Source organism: Arachis ipaensis, chromosome B6 (genome assembly GCF_059453495.1).
Source record: "Arachis ipaensis isolate K30076 ecotype BB chromosome B6, ASM5945349v1, whole genome shotgun sequence".
NCBI classification, from domain to species: domain Eukaryota; kingdom Viridiplantae; phylum Streptophyta; class Magnoliopsida; order Fabales; family Fabaceae; genus Arachis; species Arachis ipaensis.
In genome coordinates, this window is record NC_142441.1 from 26,719,426 (window position 1) to 26,740,113 (window position 20,688).

The 20,688-nt window shown below is 41.6% G+C and overlaps 1 protein-coding gene across 1 annotated transcript; it reads right to left on the reverse strand.

Moving 5' to 3' along the window:
• Positions 1 to 18,800: 18,800 nt before the first annotated feature.
• On the reverse strand, positions 18,801 to 20,359 carry LOC148554951 (uncharacterized). The gene is made up of 2 exons (XM_088490562.1): positions 19,914 to 20,359; positions 18,801 to 19,590 (listed from the first exon to the last, which is right to left on the reverse strand). Exons 1-2 carry the CDS (start codon positions 20,357 to 20,359, stop codon positions 18,801 to 18,803), a joined length of 1,236 nt encoding a protein of 411 aa, XP_088346688.1.
• Between the last annotated feature and the right edge of the window lie 329 nt (positions 20,360 to 20,688).

Below are 20,688 nucleotides of genomic sequence, written 5' to 3' on the forward strand. Positions count from 1 at the left end.
GGTTTTTAGGGATTTTCATAAACTGGTTCGGTTCGGTTCGGTTGATATTTTCATGGTTAGAACCGAAAACTGAACCGAACCGCAATAAAACAGCAAAACTTATTTTTTTCGGTTTTTCAGTTTTCGGTTTTTTTGATTCGGTCAGTCAGTTTAGATCGGTCCGGTTTGGTTTTGAACACCCCTAATACCTGGGTGTTCCAGTGTATTTATAGTAGTGTGGAGTGACCTTCCTTTGAGATAAGTTAGTTATCTTATCTTATCTTTTGTGGGTGGGTCCCCTTATCTTCGGCCAGCCATCTTTAAGTGGGCTACGATCTTCTGCTTTGGGCCTACTTGGGCCCTTATAGTAATTTGGCCGAGCTCTTCGGGAAGAGGTTGGTGTCGACCAACCTTTCTAAGAGGTCGGTCGTTTTGGTCTTCATCCAGCCAGGCTCGCCTAGCTCGACTCATGGTATGAACAGTTCCCCTGCTCGAGTTTGATCTTTCCCTTGAGGTCGTGTCTTTAGACTTCAACCCCTTTGAGGAAGTCATGCTCGAGCATTTTGGTCCAGGCTGTACTTCTTGTTGGAGAGTTTCACGCTAAGTTTAAATACAAAGCGTTTTTGTTTGCCTCTTTTATTTCTCTTCGGAAATACGCACATGCTTTTAATGCTCATTAATTTGGACTTTACTTTTTGCTTTTGCCGTTTCTTTTCCCTCTTTAAGCTCTTGTTTGAAATTAAAGAAGAGGTTTTTCTCTTGGCTCGTTTGTGCATCTCATTTTGAAAGAAGCTCTCTTTCTTTCCTCCTCTATTTGTCCCAGTGCTCGTTTTTCTACACTTCTCTGCCCAGCGAAAAAGGAGTTTCATTTTCTTTGCCGAAAAGCTCGTTCCTTTTATTGGCTTTCTTAGGGTTTCCATTGGTTTTATCGTGCTTGCCTCTTCTCCATCGCTCAGGTTGGTTTTTTCTTTCCTCATCTTTCTTTTATTACGTTTCTTTCGTGCTTTGTATGTTTTGCTTGTCACTGCTCCTGTCGCTTTTCGTCCTTGCATGCCCTCTTTTCGTAGAAAGTTTTAGTCTTTGTTGAAATTTTGGTAGAAAAAGGTTGAAACGTTATTTTGATGATTCTCTGTGTGGTCTGTGATAATCATGGTCTTTGCTGTTTGTTATGAAGAGATGCTGAAAAAATGATATTTGAACTTCTTGTATTTTTTTTAGAGGGTTAGAGCTGGTTTCAGGGTTCAGACTTTTGTGCCAATTTCTCTTTTCTGGGTTCTTTGTCTTGTTGTTTCCTCCAAAGGGTGCCCCTGTTCTTTATTTGTCAATCTTCCGCTTCTTGCGAGTCTGGGGGCTTCCCTTTTGTTGCCATATCTGACATTTGCTGATTGCTTCTTTTAGTGTCTTCTTACTGTCCGAGTTATTTGGTAGTGACCGCTTTTTCTTTTCCTTGCTGTAGGGATAGTTGGCCTATGTCTTCACGAAAAAATATTGTTGAGATGTCTTCAAAAGTTCCTGCTGGTATGGCTGATTGGCTGGATTCGATAGTTCTAATGTGTGTGACTGTAGCTGACCCCGGGTACTGTGTAAGGCTTAGGAAGTTCCATAGAATTTGTAGTGATAGGGACGAAGAGAAGAATTATGAATTGGTGTCACCTGACCCTGAGGAAAGGGTTAGTTTTCCTTCTTTGACTCAGGGAGAACGGCCCTTCTTCTATGCTTACGACTACTTTTTTAGTCAGCTGAACATTACCATCCCTTTTTCCACTTTTGAGACCGACCTGTTATGGTCTTGTAATGTGGCCCCTTCCCAGCTTCATCTGAACTCATGGGGTTTCATAATAATTTTTCAACTGTTGTGTCAGGAGTTGGGTGTCTGACCTACCCAGACTCTCTTTCTATATCTTTTTGTGTTGACAAAGCCTGGGGTAGCTAACAAGAAAGTCTTTTGGATTTCTTTCCGAGCTACTTAAGGAAAGAAAGTGTTTTCTATGTATGATGAGTCTTTCCTTGATTTCAAGAATTATTACTTCAAGGTCCGAGCTGTTGAGGGTGCTCGGCCTTTCTTTTTAGATGAAAATAATGAACCCACCTTTCCGTTGTCATGGAAAAAGGACCCAGTAGTTGTTAAGTATTCTTGGGAGAGCTTAAGCAAGTTAGAATAAGATGTTGTTGGTATTTTAGAGGAGAACTGGGGAGAGCCTCATCATCTAGACACGAAAAGGTTTCTAGGGGATCCTTCCCTCCTTCGTGCTGAGCTGGGTAGTGTTTGACTTCATTTTATAATGGCTTTCTTCTATTTATTTGCCGATTTGTAACGTTGTTTCTCTGGTTCCTTTTTCAGAAATGGTGAAATCAACGGATTCCATAAAGGCCATTCGTAGGGCTAAGAAGGCGACGGCTGTACAGAACTTGTCGGCAAAGGCTTCGGGGGAAGGGTCTTCTCAGGTGCAGCAGCCGACTTCTGATGCTTCCAGGTGGAGGAAGATCATTCCGACTCCTCAAGTCCGGACGATTCCTTCTGGCCCTGTTCAACCATCTTCTGGTGCTGCCACTGTTGCTGGTCCTCCCCCAAAACGTCAAAAAACTACTGTTTCTTATTATCTGAATGCCAAGGACTTTGACCGTGTGGGTTTTGTAACTGAACTGATTGCTCCCCATGGTAGTATTCCTTTGGATGATGTGTCCATTCTTCGTCATCTTGAATTTGTTGTGAGTAGTAGTATCTGGGTGGCCAATGTTGGGGCAGCTTTTTCCCGGGTTATCAAGGAGTCCCTTGTTCATGCCACTAAGGCTTTTATGGAGGAAGCCAAGGCTGAGTTTGACAGGATTAAGGGCTTGAAGGATGAACTGGATGCCAGGGTGGCTAAGTTGGAGCTGGATGTGGAGAGAGAGAAGTCCTGGGCTATCGCTGCTGAGGCAGCTACGAATCTGGCTGGAGAAACGGCAAAAAATTACAAGGAGAGCTATACCCGTACTTACGGCGAGCTGCTGGAAATTAAAGAGAGGCTCGAGTTTGCCCAGGCCGACTATGCCGAGCTCCAGGGTCATCTGGTAGGCAGTGTGACTGATGCATATGAGAACTTGAAAGCCCAAATCCGAGTTCTGGCCCCTGAGCTTGACCTGACTCTTTTTAGTTTGGATAATGTGGTCGAGGATGACAAGATAGTGCCTACCCCTGATGATGAGGATGAGAACCCTCCTTTTGTGCCACCAGGGAAAGCCGTAGCTACTTCAGCCTCCTCTGTTCCTTCTGAGGCCGACCAGCCAGAGTCTGATCCTGACGTGCAGATCCTAAATCGTCCCAATGAAACTTTTGATGCCGTCCCGATTGCGACCATTCCTCCTCCTTCAGCCAAGGATGCTACTACTGGGGAGAGTTTAGATCCTTTATAATTTTCTTGTGCTTGTGTTATAGTCCAGTTTGTGGACTTTTGAACTTAGTTTTTGTAAATCTCTTAGTGGTTGACTTCCTTTGAGATTTTGGTTGCCTCTTGGCAACCTTATTTTGCAAAACAAAACACTTTAAGCTTTGAGGCTGCCTTTTTGGGCGGCCATTTGAGTCTTTAATGCTTTATTATGATAGATATGCTTTGTTGACATGTTAATCATACCGTTGTAACTTTTGTGGATTTTTACAGAGGTTTGGTACCTTTCCTGTTCGACCTAGTGTGGGTTTTTGGCCCATTTTTGGATCATGCCTTGCTCTCTGCTTGGGCGAGGTGATCCTTTGGTGTCCGGGCTAACTTGTCCAACAACTTTTTAGTGTTCTTATAGAACCTTTTTAGTTATCGTCTTCTTTGTAGTCCTGCTTCGAGATTGTTCCTTTGTTTGAGCGGAGCTGTTCCCTTTTTGCTAAGCATGTTTGAGCCTTAAGTTGTTTCTAACCTTTCTAGCTTTTACTACTTTCTCGGGGTCGTGCTTGCTTTGCTAGGTCGCGCCTTGAGCTGATGTTGACGTGAGCTTTTTAGTCATGTTCCAACAACTTTTTTGGTAGTGTTCCAAGGGGAACCTTTTCTTTATAGTTTTCTTGGACGACTTTTTAGTTCTATTTTGACTTGTGCCTTCGCTTTTTAAGTAATGTCTTTTTTCGCAAGACTTGTACCTTTCAGCGAAGCACTTTTGACCTTTTGGAGGTGTCTTCGTCCCTTTTTAGTGATCCTTTCGTTGGTCCGACTTCTCTGTCGGGCCTTATTAAGTTATTTTTAGTAATCCATTTTTAGTCAGACCTCGTCAGGTCACTTTTTATGGGTTACTTTCTATAACTTCTTGCATTAATCTGCTTTTATCGGTTTCACTTTGCCGACTTCTTTGTAATCGGACGATGAATTTGGTTTTCACCTTGCCGACCTCTTTGTAATCGGACGATGAATTTGGTTTTCACCTTGCTGACCTCTTTGTAATCGGACAATGAATTTTTGCATTTTTATAAGCTTAGATTAATGCGTCTTGGTAGGAAACTTTTTAGGGAATCTGAAAACTTTATTCAAGTTATAATAAAAGATAGAAATATGAATAGGAATACATATATATGAGTGCTTACCCTTCTAGGTCGGGCAACTTTGTAGATCTTGGTATGGCGCCTCATTAAAAAACATTTTCAGGAAAAAGAGTGCACATTGTCGTAAGATTTTTTATTATTTTCTAACTATAGTACCTTCTTAGGTTACAGGCATGCCATGACCTTGGTAGCTCTCGTCCCTCGAAGTCGGACACTTTGTAGTAACTTTTTCCCAGTACTTCTGTTACTTGGTATGGTCCTTTCCAGTTAGCTGCTAGCTTCCCTTCTCCTGACCGACCTGCTCCGATATCATTTCGGATTAAGATGGGATCATTGGTGATGAAGCTTTGAGGGACGACCTTCCGATTATACCTTAGAGCCATTCGACGCTTTAGGGTTTCTTCTTTAATCCGAACTCTTTCTCGGACTTCTGGAAGTAGGTCGAGCTCTTCCCTTTGAGCCTGGGAGTTGGTATCTTCATTATAGAGGATCATTCTAGAAGATATTTCTTCTATCTCTATGGAAATCATTGCCTCCATTCTGTAAGCAAGTTGGAATGGTGATTCCCCAGTAGTTGAGTGCGGTGTTGTCCGATATGCCCATAGAACTTGTGGGAGCTCTTCGGCCCAGGCTCCCTTGGCGTCCTGTAATCTCCGTTTTAACTCGGCCAGTATGACTTTGTTGGCGGCTTCCGCCTGTCCGTTGGTTTGTGGGTGTTCTACAGAGGTGAACTGATGCTTGATTTTTAGTTCAGCTACCAGATATCTAAAGCCTATGTCAGTGAATTGAGTACCATTATCTGTGGTGATGGAGCATGGGACTCCAAACCTCGTGATAACATTTCTGTATAGAAAATTTTGACTTCTTTGGGCTGCGGCATTAGCTAATGGCTCTGCTTCAATCCACTTTGTGAAGTAGTCTATACCTACAATGAGAAACTTGACTTGTCCGGACCATTGGGGAAAGGGTCCATGGAGGTCGAGCCCCCTACTTTGCGAATGGCCAGGGTGAAGTAACGTAGATGAGCTCTTCAGGTGGAGCTACGTGGAAGTTGGCATGCTTCTGGCATGGTGAGCATGTCTTGACAAACTCTGTTGCTTCCCTTTGCAAGGTCAGTGGTGCGCAGAAATTGTGATTACACTTTGATTATGTAAAATTCATCGCTCTTTCTTTCCCTGGTAATGGCGCCAAAAACATGATGACAATACCATGGTTCACAACTTCGCACAACTAACCAGCAAGTGCACTGGGTCGTCCAAGTAATACCTTACGTGAGTAAGGGTCGAATCCCACGGAGATTGTTGGTATGAAGCAAGCTATGGTCACCTTGTAAATCTCAGTCAGGCGGATATAAAATAGTAATGGGGTTTTCGAAAATAATTAATAAAACAGGGATAGAAATACTTATGTAAATCATTGGTGAGAATTTCAGATAAGCGAATAGAGATGCTTTCGTTCCTCTGAACCTCTGCTTTCCTGCTATCTTCATCCAATCAGTCTTACTCCTTTCCATGGCTGGCTTTATGTGATACATCACCATTGTCAATGGCTACTTTCGGTCTTCTCTCGGGAAAATGATCCAAATGCCCTGTCACGGCACGGCTAATTGTCTGGAGGCATCACCCTTGTCAATGGTTTCATCTTATCCTCTCAGTGAAAATGGTCAACGCACCCTGTCACGGCACGACTATTCATCTGTCGGTTCTCGATCATGCTGAAATAGGATTTACTATCCTTTTGCATCTGTCACTACGCCCGGCAATCGCGAGTTTGAAGCTCGTCACAGTCATTCAATCATTGAATCCTACTCGGAATACCACAGACAAGGTTTAGACTTTCCGGATTCTCTTGAATGCTGCCATCATTCTAGCTTACACCACGAAGATTCTGATTAAGAGATCTAAGAGATACTCATTCCGTCGAAGGTAAAACGGAAGTAGTTGTCAGGAACCCGTTCATAGGGAATGATGATGATTGTCACATTCATCACATTCAGGTTGAAGAGCGAATGAATATCTTAGAAGCGAAATAAGATGAATTGAATAGAAAACAGTAGTACTTTGCATTAATCTTTGAGGAACAGCAGAGCTCCACACCTTAATCTATGGAGTGCAGAAACTCTACCGTTAAAAATACATAAGTGAATGGAGGGTAGGCATGGCCGAGTGGCCAGCCTCCCATACGTGGTCAATAGATCAAAATATAATCCAAAGATGATCAAATACAATAGTGAAATGTCCTATTTATAATAAACTAGCTACTAGGGTTTACAGAAGTAAGTAATTGATGCATAAATCCACTTCCGGGGCCCACTTGGTGTGTGCTTGGGCTGAGCTTTGAGTGTTACACGTGTAGAGGTCCTTCTTGGAGTTGAACGCCAGCTTTTGTGCCAGTTTGGGCGTTCAACTCTGGTTTTGGATCCTTTTCTGGCGCTGGACGCCAGAATTGAGCAGAGAGTTGGCGTTGAACGCCAGTTTGCGTCATCTAAACTTGGCCAAAGTATGGATTATTATATATTTCTGGAAAGCCCTGGATGTCTACTTTCCAACGCAATTGGAAGCGCGCCATTTTGAGTTCTGTAGCTCCAGAAAATCCATTTTGAGTGCAGGGAGGTCAGAATCCAACAGCATCAGCAGTCCTTCTTTAACCTCTGAATCTGATTTTTGCTCAAGTCCCTCAATTTCAGCCAGAAAATACCTGAAATCACAGAAAAACACACAAACTCATAGTAAAGTCCAGAAATGTGAATTTAACATAAAAACTAATGAAAACATCCCTAAAAGTAACTAGATCCTACTAAAAACATACTAAAAATAATGCCAAAAAGCGTATAAATTATCCGCTCATTACAACACCAAACTTAAATTGTTGCTTATCCCCAAGCAACTGAAAATCAAATAGGATAAAAAGAAGAGAATATACTATAAATTCCAAACTATCAATGAAATATAGCTTCAATCATATGAGTGGGACTTATAGCTTTTTGCCTCTTGAATAGTTTTGGCATCTCACTTTATCCATTGAAGTTCAGAATGATTGGCATCTATAGGAACTCAGGGTTCAGATAGTGATATTGACTCTCCTAGTTCAGTATGATGATTCTTGAACACAGCTTCTTTATGAGTCTTGGCCGTGGCCCTAAGCACTTTGTTTTCCAGTATTACCACCGGATACATAAATGCCACAGACACATAATTGGGTGAACCTTTTCAGATTGTGACTCGGCTTTGCTAAAGTCCCCAATTAGAGGTGTCCAGGGTTCTTAAGCACACTCTTTTTTTTTTTTTTGCTTTGGACCTTGACTTTAACCACTCAGGCTCAAGTTTTCACTTGACACCTACACGCCACAAGCACATGGTTAGGGACAGCTTGGTTTAGCCGCTTAGACCAGGATTTTATTCCTTTAGGCCCTCCTATCCACTGATGCTCAAAGCCTTGGGATCCTTTTTATTACCTTTGCCTTTTGGTTTTAAGGGCTATTGGCTTTTTGCTCTTGCCGCTTGGTTTTAAGAGCTTTTGGCTTTTTCTGCTTGCTTTTTCTTTTTCTTTCTATTTTTTTTCGCCTATTTTTTTTTTCTGCAAGCTTTGTTCTTTGCTGCTTTTTCTTGCTTCAAGAATCATTTTTATGATTTTTCAGATTATCAAATAATATGTCTCCTTGTCATCATTCTTTCAAGAGCCAACATATTTAACATTCTTAAACAACAACTTCAAAAGACATATGCACTGTTCAAGCATACATTCAGAAAACAAGAAGCATTGTCACCACATCAATATAATTAAGCTAAGTTCAAGGATAAATTCGAAACTCATGTACTTCTTGTTCTTTTGAATTAAAACACATTTTTCATTTAAGAGAGGTGATGGATTCATAGGACATTTATAACTTTAAGACATAGTTACTAACTACTAATGATCATGTAATGAAGACACAAACATAGATAAGCACATAACATAGAAAACGAAAAACAGAGAAAGTAAGAACAAGGAATGAGTCCACCTTAGTGATGGTGGCGTTTTCTCCTTGAGGAACCAATGATGTCCTTGAGCTCTTCTATGTCCCTTCCTTGTCTTTGTTGCTCCTCCCTCATTGCTTTTTGATCTTCTCTTATTTCATGGAGCATGATGGAGTGCTCTTGATGTTCCACCCTTAATTGTCCCATGTTGGCACTTTATTCTCCTAGGGAGGTGTTGATTTGCTCCCAATATTTTTGTGGAGGAAAATGCATTTGAGGCATCTCCGGGATCTCATGGTGATGAGCTTCCTGCGCCTCTTGAGCTTCATGAATGGGCTCTCTTGCTTGCTCCATCTTTTTCTTAGTGATGGGCTTCTCTTCCTTAATAGGAATGTCTCCTTCTATGAAAGCTCCAGCTGAGTAGCATAGATGGCAGATAAGATGAGGAAAAGCTATCCTTGCCATGGGGGATGACTTTTTGGCTATTTTGTAGAGTTCATTAGAGATGACTTCATGAACTTCTATTTCCTCTCCAATCATGATGCTATGAATCATGATGGCCCGATCCACAGTAACTTCAGATCGGTTGCTAGTGGGAATGATTGAGCATTGAATGAACTCTAACCATCCTCTAGCCACAGGCTTGAGGTCCAATCTTCTTAGTTGAACCGGCTTGCCTTTGGAGTCAATCTTCCATTGAGCTCCTTCCACACATATATCCATAAGGACTTGGTCCAACCTTTGATTAAAGTTGACCCTTCTAGTGTAGGGGCGTTCATCTCCTTGCATCATGGGCAAGTTAAACGCCAACCTCACATTCTCCGGACTAAAATCTAAGTATTTCCCCCGAACCATTGTAACATAGTTCTTTGGATCCGGGTTCTTACTTTGATCATGGTTCTTGGTGATCCATGCATTGGCATAGAACTCTTGAACCATTAGGATGCCGACTTGTTGGATGGGATTTGTTAGAACTTCCCAACCTCTTCTTTGAATTTCATGTCGGATCTCCGGATACTCATTTCTTTTGAGTTTGAAAGGGACCTCGGGGATCACCTTCTTCTTGGCCACAACATCATAGAAGTGGTCTTGATGGGCTTTGGAGATGAACCTTTCCATCTTCCATGACTCAGAGGTGGAAGCTTTTGTCTTCCCCTTCCCCTTTCTAGAGGATTCTCCGGTCTTAGGTGCCATCAATGGTAATGGAAAAACAAAAAGCTTATGCTTTTACCACACCAAACTTAGAATATTGCTCGCCTCGAGCAATAAAAGAAAGAATAGAGGAAGAAGAAGAAGACAATATGGAGAAGATGGGTGAAGTGTGTTTTGGCCAAGAAGGGTATAGAGGGGTTGTGTTGTGTGAAAATGAAGAAGAATGGAGGGCTATATATAGGGGAGGGAGAGGGGTTAAGGTTCGGCCATTTAGGGTGGGTTTGGGTGGGAAATTGGTTTTGAATTTTGAAGGTAGGTGGAGTTTATGAGGTAGGTTTATGGGGAAGAGTGGATGGATGTGAGTGGTGAAGAGGTGATGGGGAAGAGAGATTGAGGTGATTGGTGAAGGGTTTTTAGGGAAGAGTGTTTATGGGATTGTGTGAAAGAGAGTGGTGAAAGATGAGAAGAAGTGAGTGGAGGTAGGTGTGGATCCTGTGGGGTCCACAGATCCTGAGGTGATCCTGTGGGGTCCACAGATTCTAAGATGATCCTGTGGGGTCCACAAATCCTGAGGTGTCAAGGCATTTACATCCCTGCACCAATTTAGGCATGCAAAATGCCCTTGCACACAACTCTGGGCGTTCAGCGCCAGGTTGGTGCCCATTTTGGGCGTTCAACGCCCATTTACTAGCCATTTCTGGCGTTGAACGCCAGAACCATGCTTGTTCTGGGCGTTCAGCGCCAGGATGCTGCCCATTTTGGGCGTTCAGTGCCAGAACCATGCTCTGTTTTGGCGTTGAACGCCAGGCAGATGCTTCCTCCAGGGTGTGATTTTTCTTCTGCTGGTTTTGATTCCGTTTTCAATTTTTATATTTATTTTGTGACTCCACATGATCATGAACCTACAAAGACATATAACTAAGAAAAAATAGAGTTAGATAAATAGAAATTGGGTTGCCTCCCAACAAGCGCTTCTTTAATGTCAATAGCTTGACAGTGGGCTCTCATGGAGCCTCACAGATATTCAGAGCATTGTTGAGACTCTCCAACACCAAACTTAGAGTTTGGATATGGGAGTTCAACACCAAACTTAGAGTTTGGTTGTGGCCTCCCAACACCAAACTTAGAGTTTAACTGTGGGGGCTTTGGTTGACTCTGCTTTGAGAGAAGCTTTTTATGCTTCCTCTCCATGGATGCAGAGAAAGATCCTTGAGTTGTAAACACAAGGTTGTCCTCATTTAATTGAAGGATCAATTCTCCTCTGTCCACATCAATCACAGCTCTTACTGTGGCCAGGAAAGGTCTTCCTAGGATGATGGATTCATCCTCTTCCTTTCCAATATCCAAGACTATGAAATCAGCAGGGATGTAAAGGCCTTCAACCTTTACTAACACGTCCTCTACTTGTCCATAAGCCTGTTTTCTTGAATTGTCTGCCATCTCTAATGAGATTTTAGCAGCTTGCACCCCATAGATTCCCAGTTTCTCTATTACAGAGAGGGGCATGAGGTTTATCCCTGAACCCAGGTCACACAGAGCCTTAAAGATCATGGTGCCTATGGTACAAAGTATTATGAACTTTCCAGGATCCTGTCTCTTCTGAGGCAATGTCAGTTGATCCAGATCACTTAGTTCATTGATGAACAAGAGAGTTTCAACTTCCCAAGTATCAATGCCAAATAATTTGGCATTCAGCTTCATGATTGCACCAAGAAATTTGGCTATTTGCTCTTCAGTAACATCCTCATTCTCTTTAGAAGAGGAATACTCATCAGAGCTCATGAATGGCATAAGGAGGTTTAATGGGATCTCTAAGGTCTCTAGATGAGCCTCAGAGTCCTTTGGTTCCTCAGAGGGAAGCTCCTTATTGATCACTGGACGTCCCAGGAGGTCTTCCTCCTTGGGATTCACGTCCTCCTCTCCCTCATTGGGTTCGGCCATTTTGGTTATGTCAATGGCCTTGCACTCTCCTTTTGGATTCTCTTCTGTATTGCTTGGGAGAGTGCTAGGAGGGATTTCAGTGATCCTTTTACTCAGCTGGCCCACTTGTGCTTCCAAATTTCTAATGGAAGACCTTGTTTCATTCATGAAACTTACAGTGGCCTTGGATAGATCAGAGACTAAGTTTGCTAAGCGAGATGGATTCTGCTCAGAATTCTCTGTCTGTTACTGAGTGGATGATGGAAAAGGCTTGCTATTGCTAAACCTGTTTCTTCCACCATTATTAAAGCCTTGTTGAGGCTTTTGATCCTTCCATGAGAAATTTGGATGATTTCTCCATGATGAGTTATAGGTGTTTCCATAAGGTTCACCTAAGTAATTCACATCTGCTATTGCAGGGTTCTCAGGATCATAAGCTTCTTCTTCATAAGAAGCCTCTTGAGTACTGTTGGATGCAGCTTGCACTCCATTCAGACTCTGAGAGATCATATTGACTTGCTGAGTCAATATTTTGTTCTGAGCCAATATGGCATTCAGAGTATCAACTTCAAGAACTCCCTTCTTCATAGGTGTCCCATTACTCACAGGATTCCTCTCAGAAGTGTACATGAACTGGTTATTAGCAACCATGTCAATGAGTTCTTGAGCTTCTGCAGGCGTTTTCTTTAGGTGAATGGATCCACCTGCAGAAGTGTCCAATGACATCTTTGATAGCTCAGATAAACCATCATAGAATATATCCAGGATGGTCCATTCTGAAAGCATGTCAGAAGGACACTTTTTGGTCAGCTGTTTGTATCTTTCCCAAGCTTCATAGAGGGATTCACCTTCCTTCTGTCTGAAGGTCTGAACATCCACTCTAAGCTTGCTCAGCTTTTGAGGAGGAAAGAACTTGGCTAAGAAAGCCGTGACCAGCTTATCCCAAGAGTTCAGGCTATCTCTGGGTTGAGAGTCCAACCATACTCTAGCTCTGTCTCTTACAGCAAAAGGGAAAAGCATGAGCCTGTAGACTTCAGGATCTACTCCATTAGTCTTAACAGTATCACATATCTGCAAGAATTCAGTTAAGAACTGAAAAGGATCTTCAGATGGAAGTCCATGAAACTTGCAGTTCTGCTGCATCAGAGAAACTAATTGAGGTTTCAGCTCAAAGTTGTTTGCTCTAATGGCAGGAATGGAGATGCTTCTTCCATGTAAAATGGAATTTGGTGCAGTAAAGTCACCAAGCATTCTCCTTGAATTGTTGTTGGGTTCGGCTGCCATCTCCTTTACTTGTTCGAAATTTTCAGTCAAGTTGTCTCTAGATTGTTGTAATTTAGCTTCTCTTAATTTTCTCTTCAGATTCCTTTCAGGTTCTGGATCAGCTTCAACAAGAATACCTTTTTCTCTGTCCCTGCTCATAAGAAAGAGGAGAGAAAAAGAAAAGAAGAGGAATCCTCTATGTCACAGTAAAGAGGTTCCTTATTGTTAGTAGAAGAAAAGAAGAAGAGAAAAATCTGAACTCAGAAAGAGAGAGAGAGGGTTCGGATTTTTGGTGGGTGAGGGAGAGATGTTAGTAGATGAATAAATAAATAGAATAAGATCAGAGAAGGGAAATTTCGAAAATAATTTTTGAAAAAGAGTTAGTGATTTTTGAAAATAGTTTTTGAAAAAGGTTAGTAGTTTTTTTTTTTCGAAAATAAAAATAAAATAATTAGTTAATTAAAAAGAAATTTTGAAAAAGGGGAGGATATTTTCGAAAATTAGAGAGAGAGAATTAGTTAGGTGGTTTTGAAAAAGATAAGAAACAAACAAAAAGTTAGTTAGTTAGTTGAAACAAATTTGAAAAGATAAGAAGTTAGGAAGTTAGAAAAGATATTTTGAAATCAAATTTTTGAAAAAGATAAGATAAGAAGATATTTTTGAAAAGATATGATAGAAATTAGTTTTTGAAAAAGATTTGAATTTTTAAAATCACAATTAATGACTTGATTCATAAGAAATCACAAGATATGATTCTAGAACTTAAAGTTTGAATCTTTCTTAACAAGCAAGTAACAAATTTGAAATTTTTGAATCAAAACATTAATTGATGATGTTATTTTCGAAAATTATGAGATAAAATTAAGAAAAAAAATTTTGAAAAATATTTTTATAATTTCGAAAATAACTAAGAAAAATGAAAAAGATTTGATTTTTGAAAAAGATTTTGAAAAAGATAAGATTTTCAAATTGAAAATTTGATTTGACTCATAAAAACAACTAGATTTTAAAAATTTTTGAAAAAGTCAAATCTAATTTTCAAAATTTTAAGAGAGAAAAAGGGAAAGATATTTTTTTTATTTTTGAATTTTTATGATGAGAGAGAAAAACAAGAAAAATGATGCAATGCATGAAATTTTTAGATCAAAACATGTGATGCATGCAAGAATGCTATGAATGTCAAGATGAACACCAAGAACACTATGAAGATCATGATGAACATCAATAACACATTTTTGAAAAATTTTTAATGCAAAGAAAACATGCAAGACACCAAACTTAGAATTCTTTAATGCTTAGACACTAAGAATTCAAGAATGCATATGAAAAACAAGAAAAGACACAAAATATGCAAATGCAAAGATCAAACAAGAAGACTTACCAAGAACAACTTGAAGATCATGAAGAACACTATGAATGCATGAGAATTTTCGAAAAATGCAAGATGCACATGCAATTGACACCAAACTTATAATATGACTCAAGACTCAAACAAGAACACAAAATATTTTTGATTTTTATGATTTTATGATTTTTTTTGTATTTTTTTTGAAAATTAATTGAAAAAGGAAAATAAAGATTCCAAAATTTTTAATATGAATTCCAGGAATCTTGCATTCTTAGTCTAAAGCTTCAATCCAGGAATTAGACATGGCTCACTAGCCAGCCAAGCTTCCAATGAAAGCTCCAGTCCAAAACACTAGACATGGCCAATGGCCAGCCAAGCTTTAGCATGTAAATCAGACATGACATGCCTGACATACCCTACAGTCGTATAACAGCCGATGGTTGGAAGCCTCAGTCCAAACGAATTTAGACATGGCTTTACAGCCAGCCAGGCTTCACATGCTTCATGAAACACTAGAATTCATTCTTAAAAATTTTGAATAAAATTTTTGAAAACATTTTTATTTTATTTTTTTTCGAAAACAGATGAGAAAATTTTTGAAAGATTTTTGAAAATTTTTTGAAAATAAAACAAAAAGAAAATTACCTAATCTGAGCAACAAGATGAACTGTCAGTTGTCCAAACTCGAACAATCCCCGGCAACGGCGCCAAAAACTTGGTGCGCAGAAATTGTGATTACACTTTGATTATGTAAAATTCATCGCTCTTTCTTTCCCTGGTAATGGCGCCAAAAACATGATGCCAATACCATGGTTCACAACTTCGCACAACTAACCAGCAAGTGCATTGGGTCGTCCAAGTAATACCTTACGTGAGTAAGGGTCGAATCCCACGGAGATTGTTGGTATGAAGCAAGCTATGGTCACCTTGTAAATCTCAGTCAGGCGGATATAAAATAGTAATGGGGTTTTCGAAAATAATTAATAAAACAGGGATAGAAATACTTATGTAAATCATTGGTGAGAATTTCAGATAAGCGAATAGAGATGCTTTCGTTCCTCTGAACCTCTGCTTTCCTGCTATCTTCATCCAATCAGTCTTACTCCTTTCCATGGCTGGCTTTATGTGATACATCACCATTGTCAATGGCTACTTTCGGTCTTCTCTCGGGAAAATGATCCAAATGCCCTGTCACGGCACGGCTAATTGTCTGGAGGCATCACCCTTGTCAATGGTTTCATCTTATCCTCTCAGTGAAAATGGTCAACGCACCCTGTCACGGCACGACTATTCATCTGTCGGTTCTCGATCATGCTGGAATAGGATTTACTATCCTTTTGCGTCTGTCACTACGCCCGGCAATCGCGAGTTTGAAGCTCGTCACAGTCATTCAATCATTGAATCCTACTCGGAATACCACAGACAAGGTTTAGACTTTCCGGATTCTCTTGAATGCCGCCATCATTCTAGCTTACACCACGAAGATTCTGATTAAGAGATCTAAGAGATACTCATTCAGTCGAAGGTAAAACGGAAGTAGTTGTCAGGCACCCGTTCATAGGGAATGATGATGATTGTCACATTCATCACATTCAGGTTGAAGAGCGAATGAATATCTTAGAAGCGAAATAAGATGAATTGAATAGAAAACAGTAGTACTTTGCATTAATCTTTGAGGAACAGCAGAGCTCCACACCTTAATCTATGGAGTGCAGAAACTCTACCGTTAAAAATACATAAGTGAATGGAGGGTAGGCATGGCCGAGTGGCCAGCCTCCCATACGTGGTCAATAGATCAAAATATAATCCAAAGATGATCAAATACAATAGTGAAATGTCCTATTTATAATAAACTAGCTACTAGGGTTTACAGAAGTAAGTAATTGATGCATAAATCCACTTCCGGAGCCCACTTGGTGTGTGCTTGGGCTGAGCTTTGAGTGTTTCACGTGTAGAGGTCCTTCTTGGAGTTGAATGCCAGCTTTTGTGCCAGTTTGGGCGTTCAACTCTGGTTTTGGATCCTTTTCTGGCGCTGGACGCCAGAATTGGGCAGAGAGTTGGCGTTGAACGCCAGTTTGCGTCATCTAAACTTGGCCAAAGTATGGACTATTATATATTGCTGGAAAGCCCTGGATGTCTACTTTCCAACGCAATTGGAAGCGCGCCATTTTGAGTTCTGTAGCTCCAGAAAATTCATTTTGAGTGCAGGGAGGTCAGAATCCAACAGCATCAGCAGTCCTTCTTCAACCTCTGAATCTGATTTTTGCTCAAGTCCCTCAATTTCAGCCAGAAAATACCTGAAATCACAGAAAAACACACAAACTCATAGTAAAGTCCAGAAATGTGAATTTAACATAAAAACTAATGAAAACATCCCTAAAAGTAACTAGATCCTACTAAAAACATACTAAAAACAATGCCAAAAAGCGTATAAATTATCCGCTCATCAGTCAGCTAGTAAAAACTAGCTCGGAGTACCTTTTTGGCAAGGGCTCGTGCCCCAAGGTTATTGCCGCACATGCCACTGTGGACCTCTTCGAGAACTTCTCTTGTAGCGGAGGTCGGGACGCATTTTAAGAGAGGTGTAGAGATTCCTCTGTTATATATGACATCTTGTATTATGGTGTAGTACTGCGCTTCTCGTACTAGCCTTTTTGCCTCCTTTTTGTCTGTGGGAAGTGTTTCTGACTTGAGGTAGTTGATTATGGGAGTCATCCATCCTTGATCCTGTCCTAATATGGCTAGGATCTTTTCTTCCTCCAAGGTTGATGGACTTCGGAGTGTTTCTTGGATGAGACTTCTATTGTTGTCCCCTGGTTTGGTGCTGGCTAGTTTTGAGAGTGCATCAGCTCGGGCATTCTGCTATCGGGTTATGTGTCGGACCTCATATCCCTTGAATTGTCCGAGCTGTTCTTTGCTTTTGTCAAGATATTTTTTTTATAGTGGGATCCTTAGCTTGATAGCTCCCTTCTATTTGTGAAGTGACTACTTGGGAGTCGCTAAAAATGGTCACTCTTTGAGCTCCCACTTCCCTAGCTAGCCTCAAACCAGGTAGTAGTGCTTCATATTCATCTTGATTATTCGAGGCAGGAAACTCAAATTTTAAGGAGAGCTCGATTTTGGTTCCCTAATCGCTTTTTAAAATGACGCCTGCGCCACTCCCGGTTTTGTTTGAGGACCCATCTACATAAAGGCTCTACTTTGTGGGGTGCCCGGGGTGTCAGTATACTCTGCGATGAAGTCGGCCAGGTACTGGGATTTGATAGCTGCCCGAGCTTCATACTTGATATCGAATTCGGATAACTCGACAGCCCATTGCAGGATTCTTCTCGCTAAGTCTGTTTTTTGCAAGATCTCCTTTTTGGGTTGGTTGGTCTGTACTCTGATAGTGTGGGCTTGAAAGTATGGTCGGAGTCGTCGAAAAGTGAGTATGAGGGCGTAGGCGAACTTTTCTATCTTTTGATAGTTTAATTTAGCCCCTTGTAAAGCCTTACTGATGAAATAGATGGGTTGTTGTCCACTTTCGTCCTCTCTGACCAGCACTGAGGCTATTGTCCGACTCCCTATGGCGAGGTATAGTATGAGCTCTTCACCTTCCCGAGGTCGAGTAAGAACAGTTGGTTGCCCCAGAAATTTCTTGAAATCTTGGAAGGCTTGCTCACATTCTGGGGTCCACTCGAACCTCTTTCCCTTCCTTAATGTTGCATAGAAGGGGAGAGACCTTAAGGCTGATCCATCTAGGAACCTAGACAGAGTCGCTAGTCTTCCATTAAGGTGTTGGACCTCTTTTACGTAGGTCGGACTTTTCATGTGAAGTATGGCCTGGCACTTATCTGGGTTTGCTTCGATTCCTCTTTGGGTGAGCATGAAGCCCAGGAATTTGTCAGCTTCTACCGCAAAGGTACACTTTGCGGGGTTAAGTCGCATGCCATATTTTCTTATGGCGTCGAACACTTTAGTGAGGTCGGGAAACAATGATTCCTCACTTTGTATTTTTTTACCAGCATGTCGTCTACATAAACCTCCATTAGATTTCCAATGTGATCAGTGAAGACTTTGTTCATTAGTCTTTGGTAGGTAGCCCTGCGTTCTTGAGTCCGAAGGGCATAACTATATAGCAATAGTTTACTTTTGGGGTTAAGAATGATGTCTTCTCTTGGTCGGGTTGATACATTGGGATCTGGTTGTATCCCGAGTAAGTGTCCATAAAGGAGAGGTATTGATAGCCTGACGAAGCGTCGACTAGTGTGTCGATGTTCGGGAGTGGGTAGAGATCTTTTGGGCAGGCTTTGTTGAGGTCAGTGTAATCGGTGCACATTCGCCACTTTCTGTTTGACTTTTTGACCAGCACCACATTGGCTAGCCATAGTGGGTATTTTACCTCCCTTATGAACCATGCCTCCAGCAAAGCCTGTACCTGTTCCTCTACAGCTTGCGACCTTTTTGGGCCGAGTTTCCTACGTTTTTGTTGTACTGGTCGAGACCCTGGGTATACGGCTAACTTGTGGCATATTAGTCCGGGATCAATACCAGGCATGTCGGCGGCCTTCCATGCAAAAAGGTCGAAATTATCTCTTAGGAGCTTTATTAGCAATTCCTTTAAGTCTTCTCTCAGATTTGCTCATATCTTTGTTGTTTTATTTGGATTATCTCCAATTTGAACTTCTTGAGTCTTACCTTCTGGCTAAGGGCGGAATTCTTTGCAAGCTCGAATTCCCCCGAGTTCTATAGTATTGGTTTCCTTTCCTCTAGGGTCTCCTTTAAGATTCAGACTTTCGTTGTAACAGCGTCGTGCGAGTTTTTGGTCTCCCTTTATGGTAGCGATCCCTTCCGGAGTGGGAAACTTCATGCATAGATGTGGGGTGGAGACCACAGCGGCGAGCTGGTTTAACGTAGTCTGACCTATCAATGTGTTGTAGGCCAAGCTCACATCGACTACAATATAGTCTATGCTCAACGTCCTGGACCGAGTTCCTTTTCCAAAGGTTGTATGCAGGGAGATGTATTCTAGTGGTTGAATCGGGGTGTCTCCGAGTCCGAACAAGCTTTTCGGATACGCTCTGAGCTCTTTATCTTGCAGTCCGAGCTTGTCAAAGGCGGATTTGAATAAGATGTCCGCGGAGCTTCCCTGGTCGATTAATGTTCGGTGGAGGTTAGCATTGGCAAGTATTATGGTAATGACCATGGGGTCATCATGCCCTGGGATGATGCCCGCAGCGTCTTCCTGAGTGAAGGTGATGTTGGGGAGGTCGATCAACCTGTCTTCTCCTCCAACATGATACACCTCTTTAAGGTGTGTTTTGCGTGATGACTTAGAGATCTCTCCTCCTGCGAATCCTCCATTGATTATGTGGACATGCCTTTCCGGGGTGCGATTGGGACGTTCAGCTCGTCCGACCTCGTCATCCCTTCTTCTTTTTCTTGGCTCATCTGCTTTATTGGCTAGGAACTGATCTAGTCGCCTTCTCGCGCCACTTTTTCAATGACATTCTTTAGATCGAAGCAGTCGTTGGTGGAATGTCCATAAATTCAGTGATATTCACAATACTCTGTCCGATTTCCTCCTCCTTTTTTATGTTTAATCGGACGAGGGGGCGGGATCTTTTCAGTGTTGCATATCTCTCTGTATACATCCATAAGGGACACTCTGAGCGGAGTGTAATTGTGGTATTTTCGAGGTTTCTTAGCAGGCTGATCTTCCTTTTTCCTGGATTCTTTATCCTTATCTCAAGGTGGGTAGGAGAATCCAAATTTTGAGGTTTCTCCTAATCGAGAATTTTTCTCTATATTGATATACTTTTTTGCCTGTTCTTGTATCTCGTTCAGAGATGTTGGATGTTTTTTGGATATTGAGTGGCTAAAAGGTCCATCTCTCAGGCCGTTGATGAGCCCCATGATGGCCACTTCTGTTGGGAGACTTTGTATGTCGAGACATGCTTTATTGAATCTTTCCATGTAGCTGCGAAGGCTTTCTCGATCTCCTTGTTTAACTCCCAGTAAGCTTAGAGCGTGTCTGGTCTTGTCCTTTTGGATGGAGAACCTGGCGAGAAATTTTTTTGCTAGTTCGTCAAAACTTGCGATTGATCTTGGAGGCAAACTGTCGAACCACTTTATTGATGTTTTTGTCAGGGTAGTCGAGAAGGCTTTGCATCGAATTGCATCTGAAGCGTCTGTGAGATACATCCTGCTTCTAAAATTACTGAAATGGTGGCTTGGATCAGTCGTACCATCGTATGGGGTCATGTCAGGAGCTTTGAAGTCCTTTGGGACTTTAGTTTTCATGATCTCTTTAGTGAATGGATCTTGATCCTTGCGAAAGTTATCTTCATTGTTGGAATGAGTAGTTTTGGTTTTGAGATCGGCCTCGAGCTTTGAGCTTGTCCTCTAGCTCTTGGCGATGTCTCGCTTCTCTTCGGAGGTCTCTCTCGGCCTCCCGCTGATGTGCGGCCTCCTGCTCGAGCTGTTTAAGGCGATCCTGCTGCTCACGGAGGGCATCTAAGATTTTGGTGTTTGGAGATTGCTTGTCTCCCTTGGTTTGAGGCACATCCTTTGATGTGGCATCCGTATTTTTA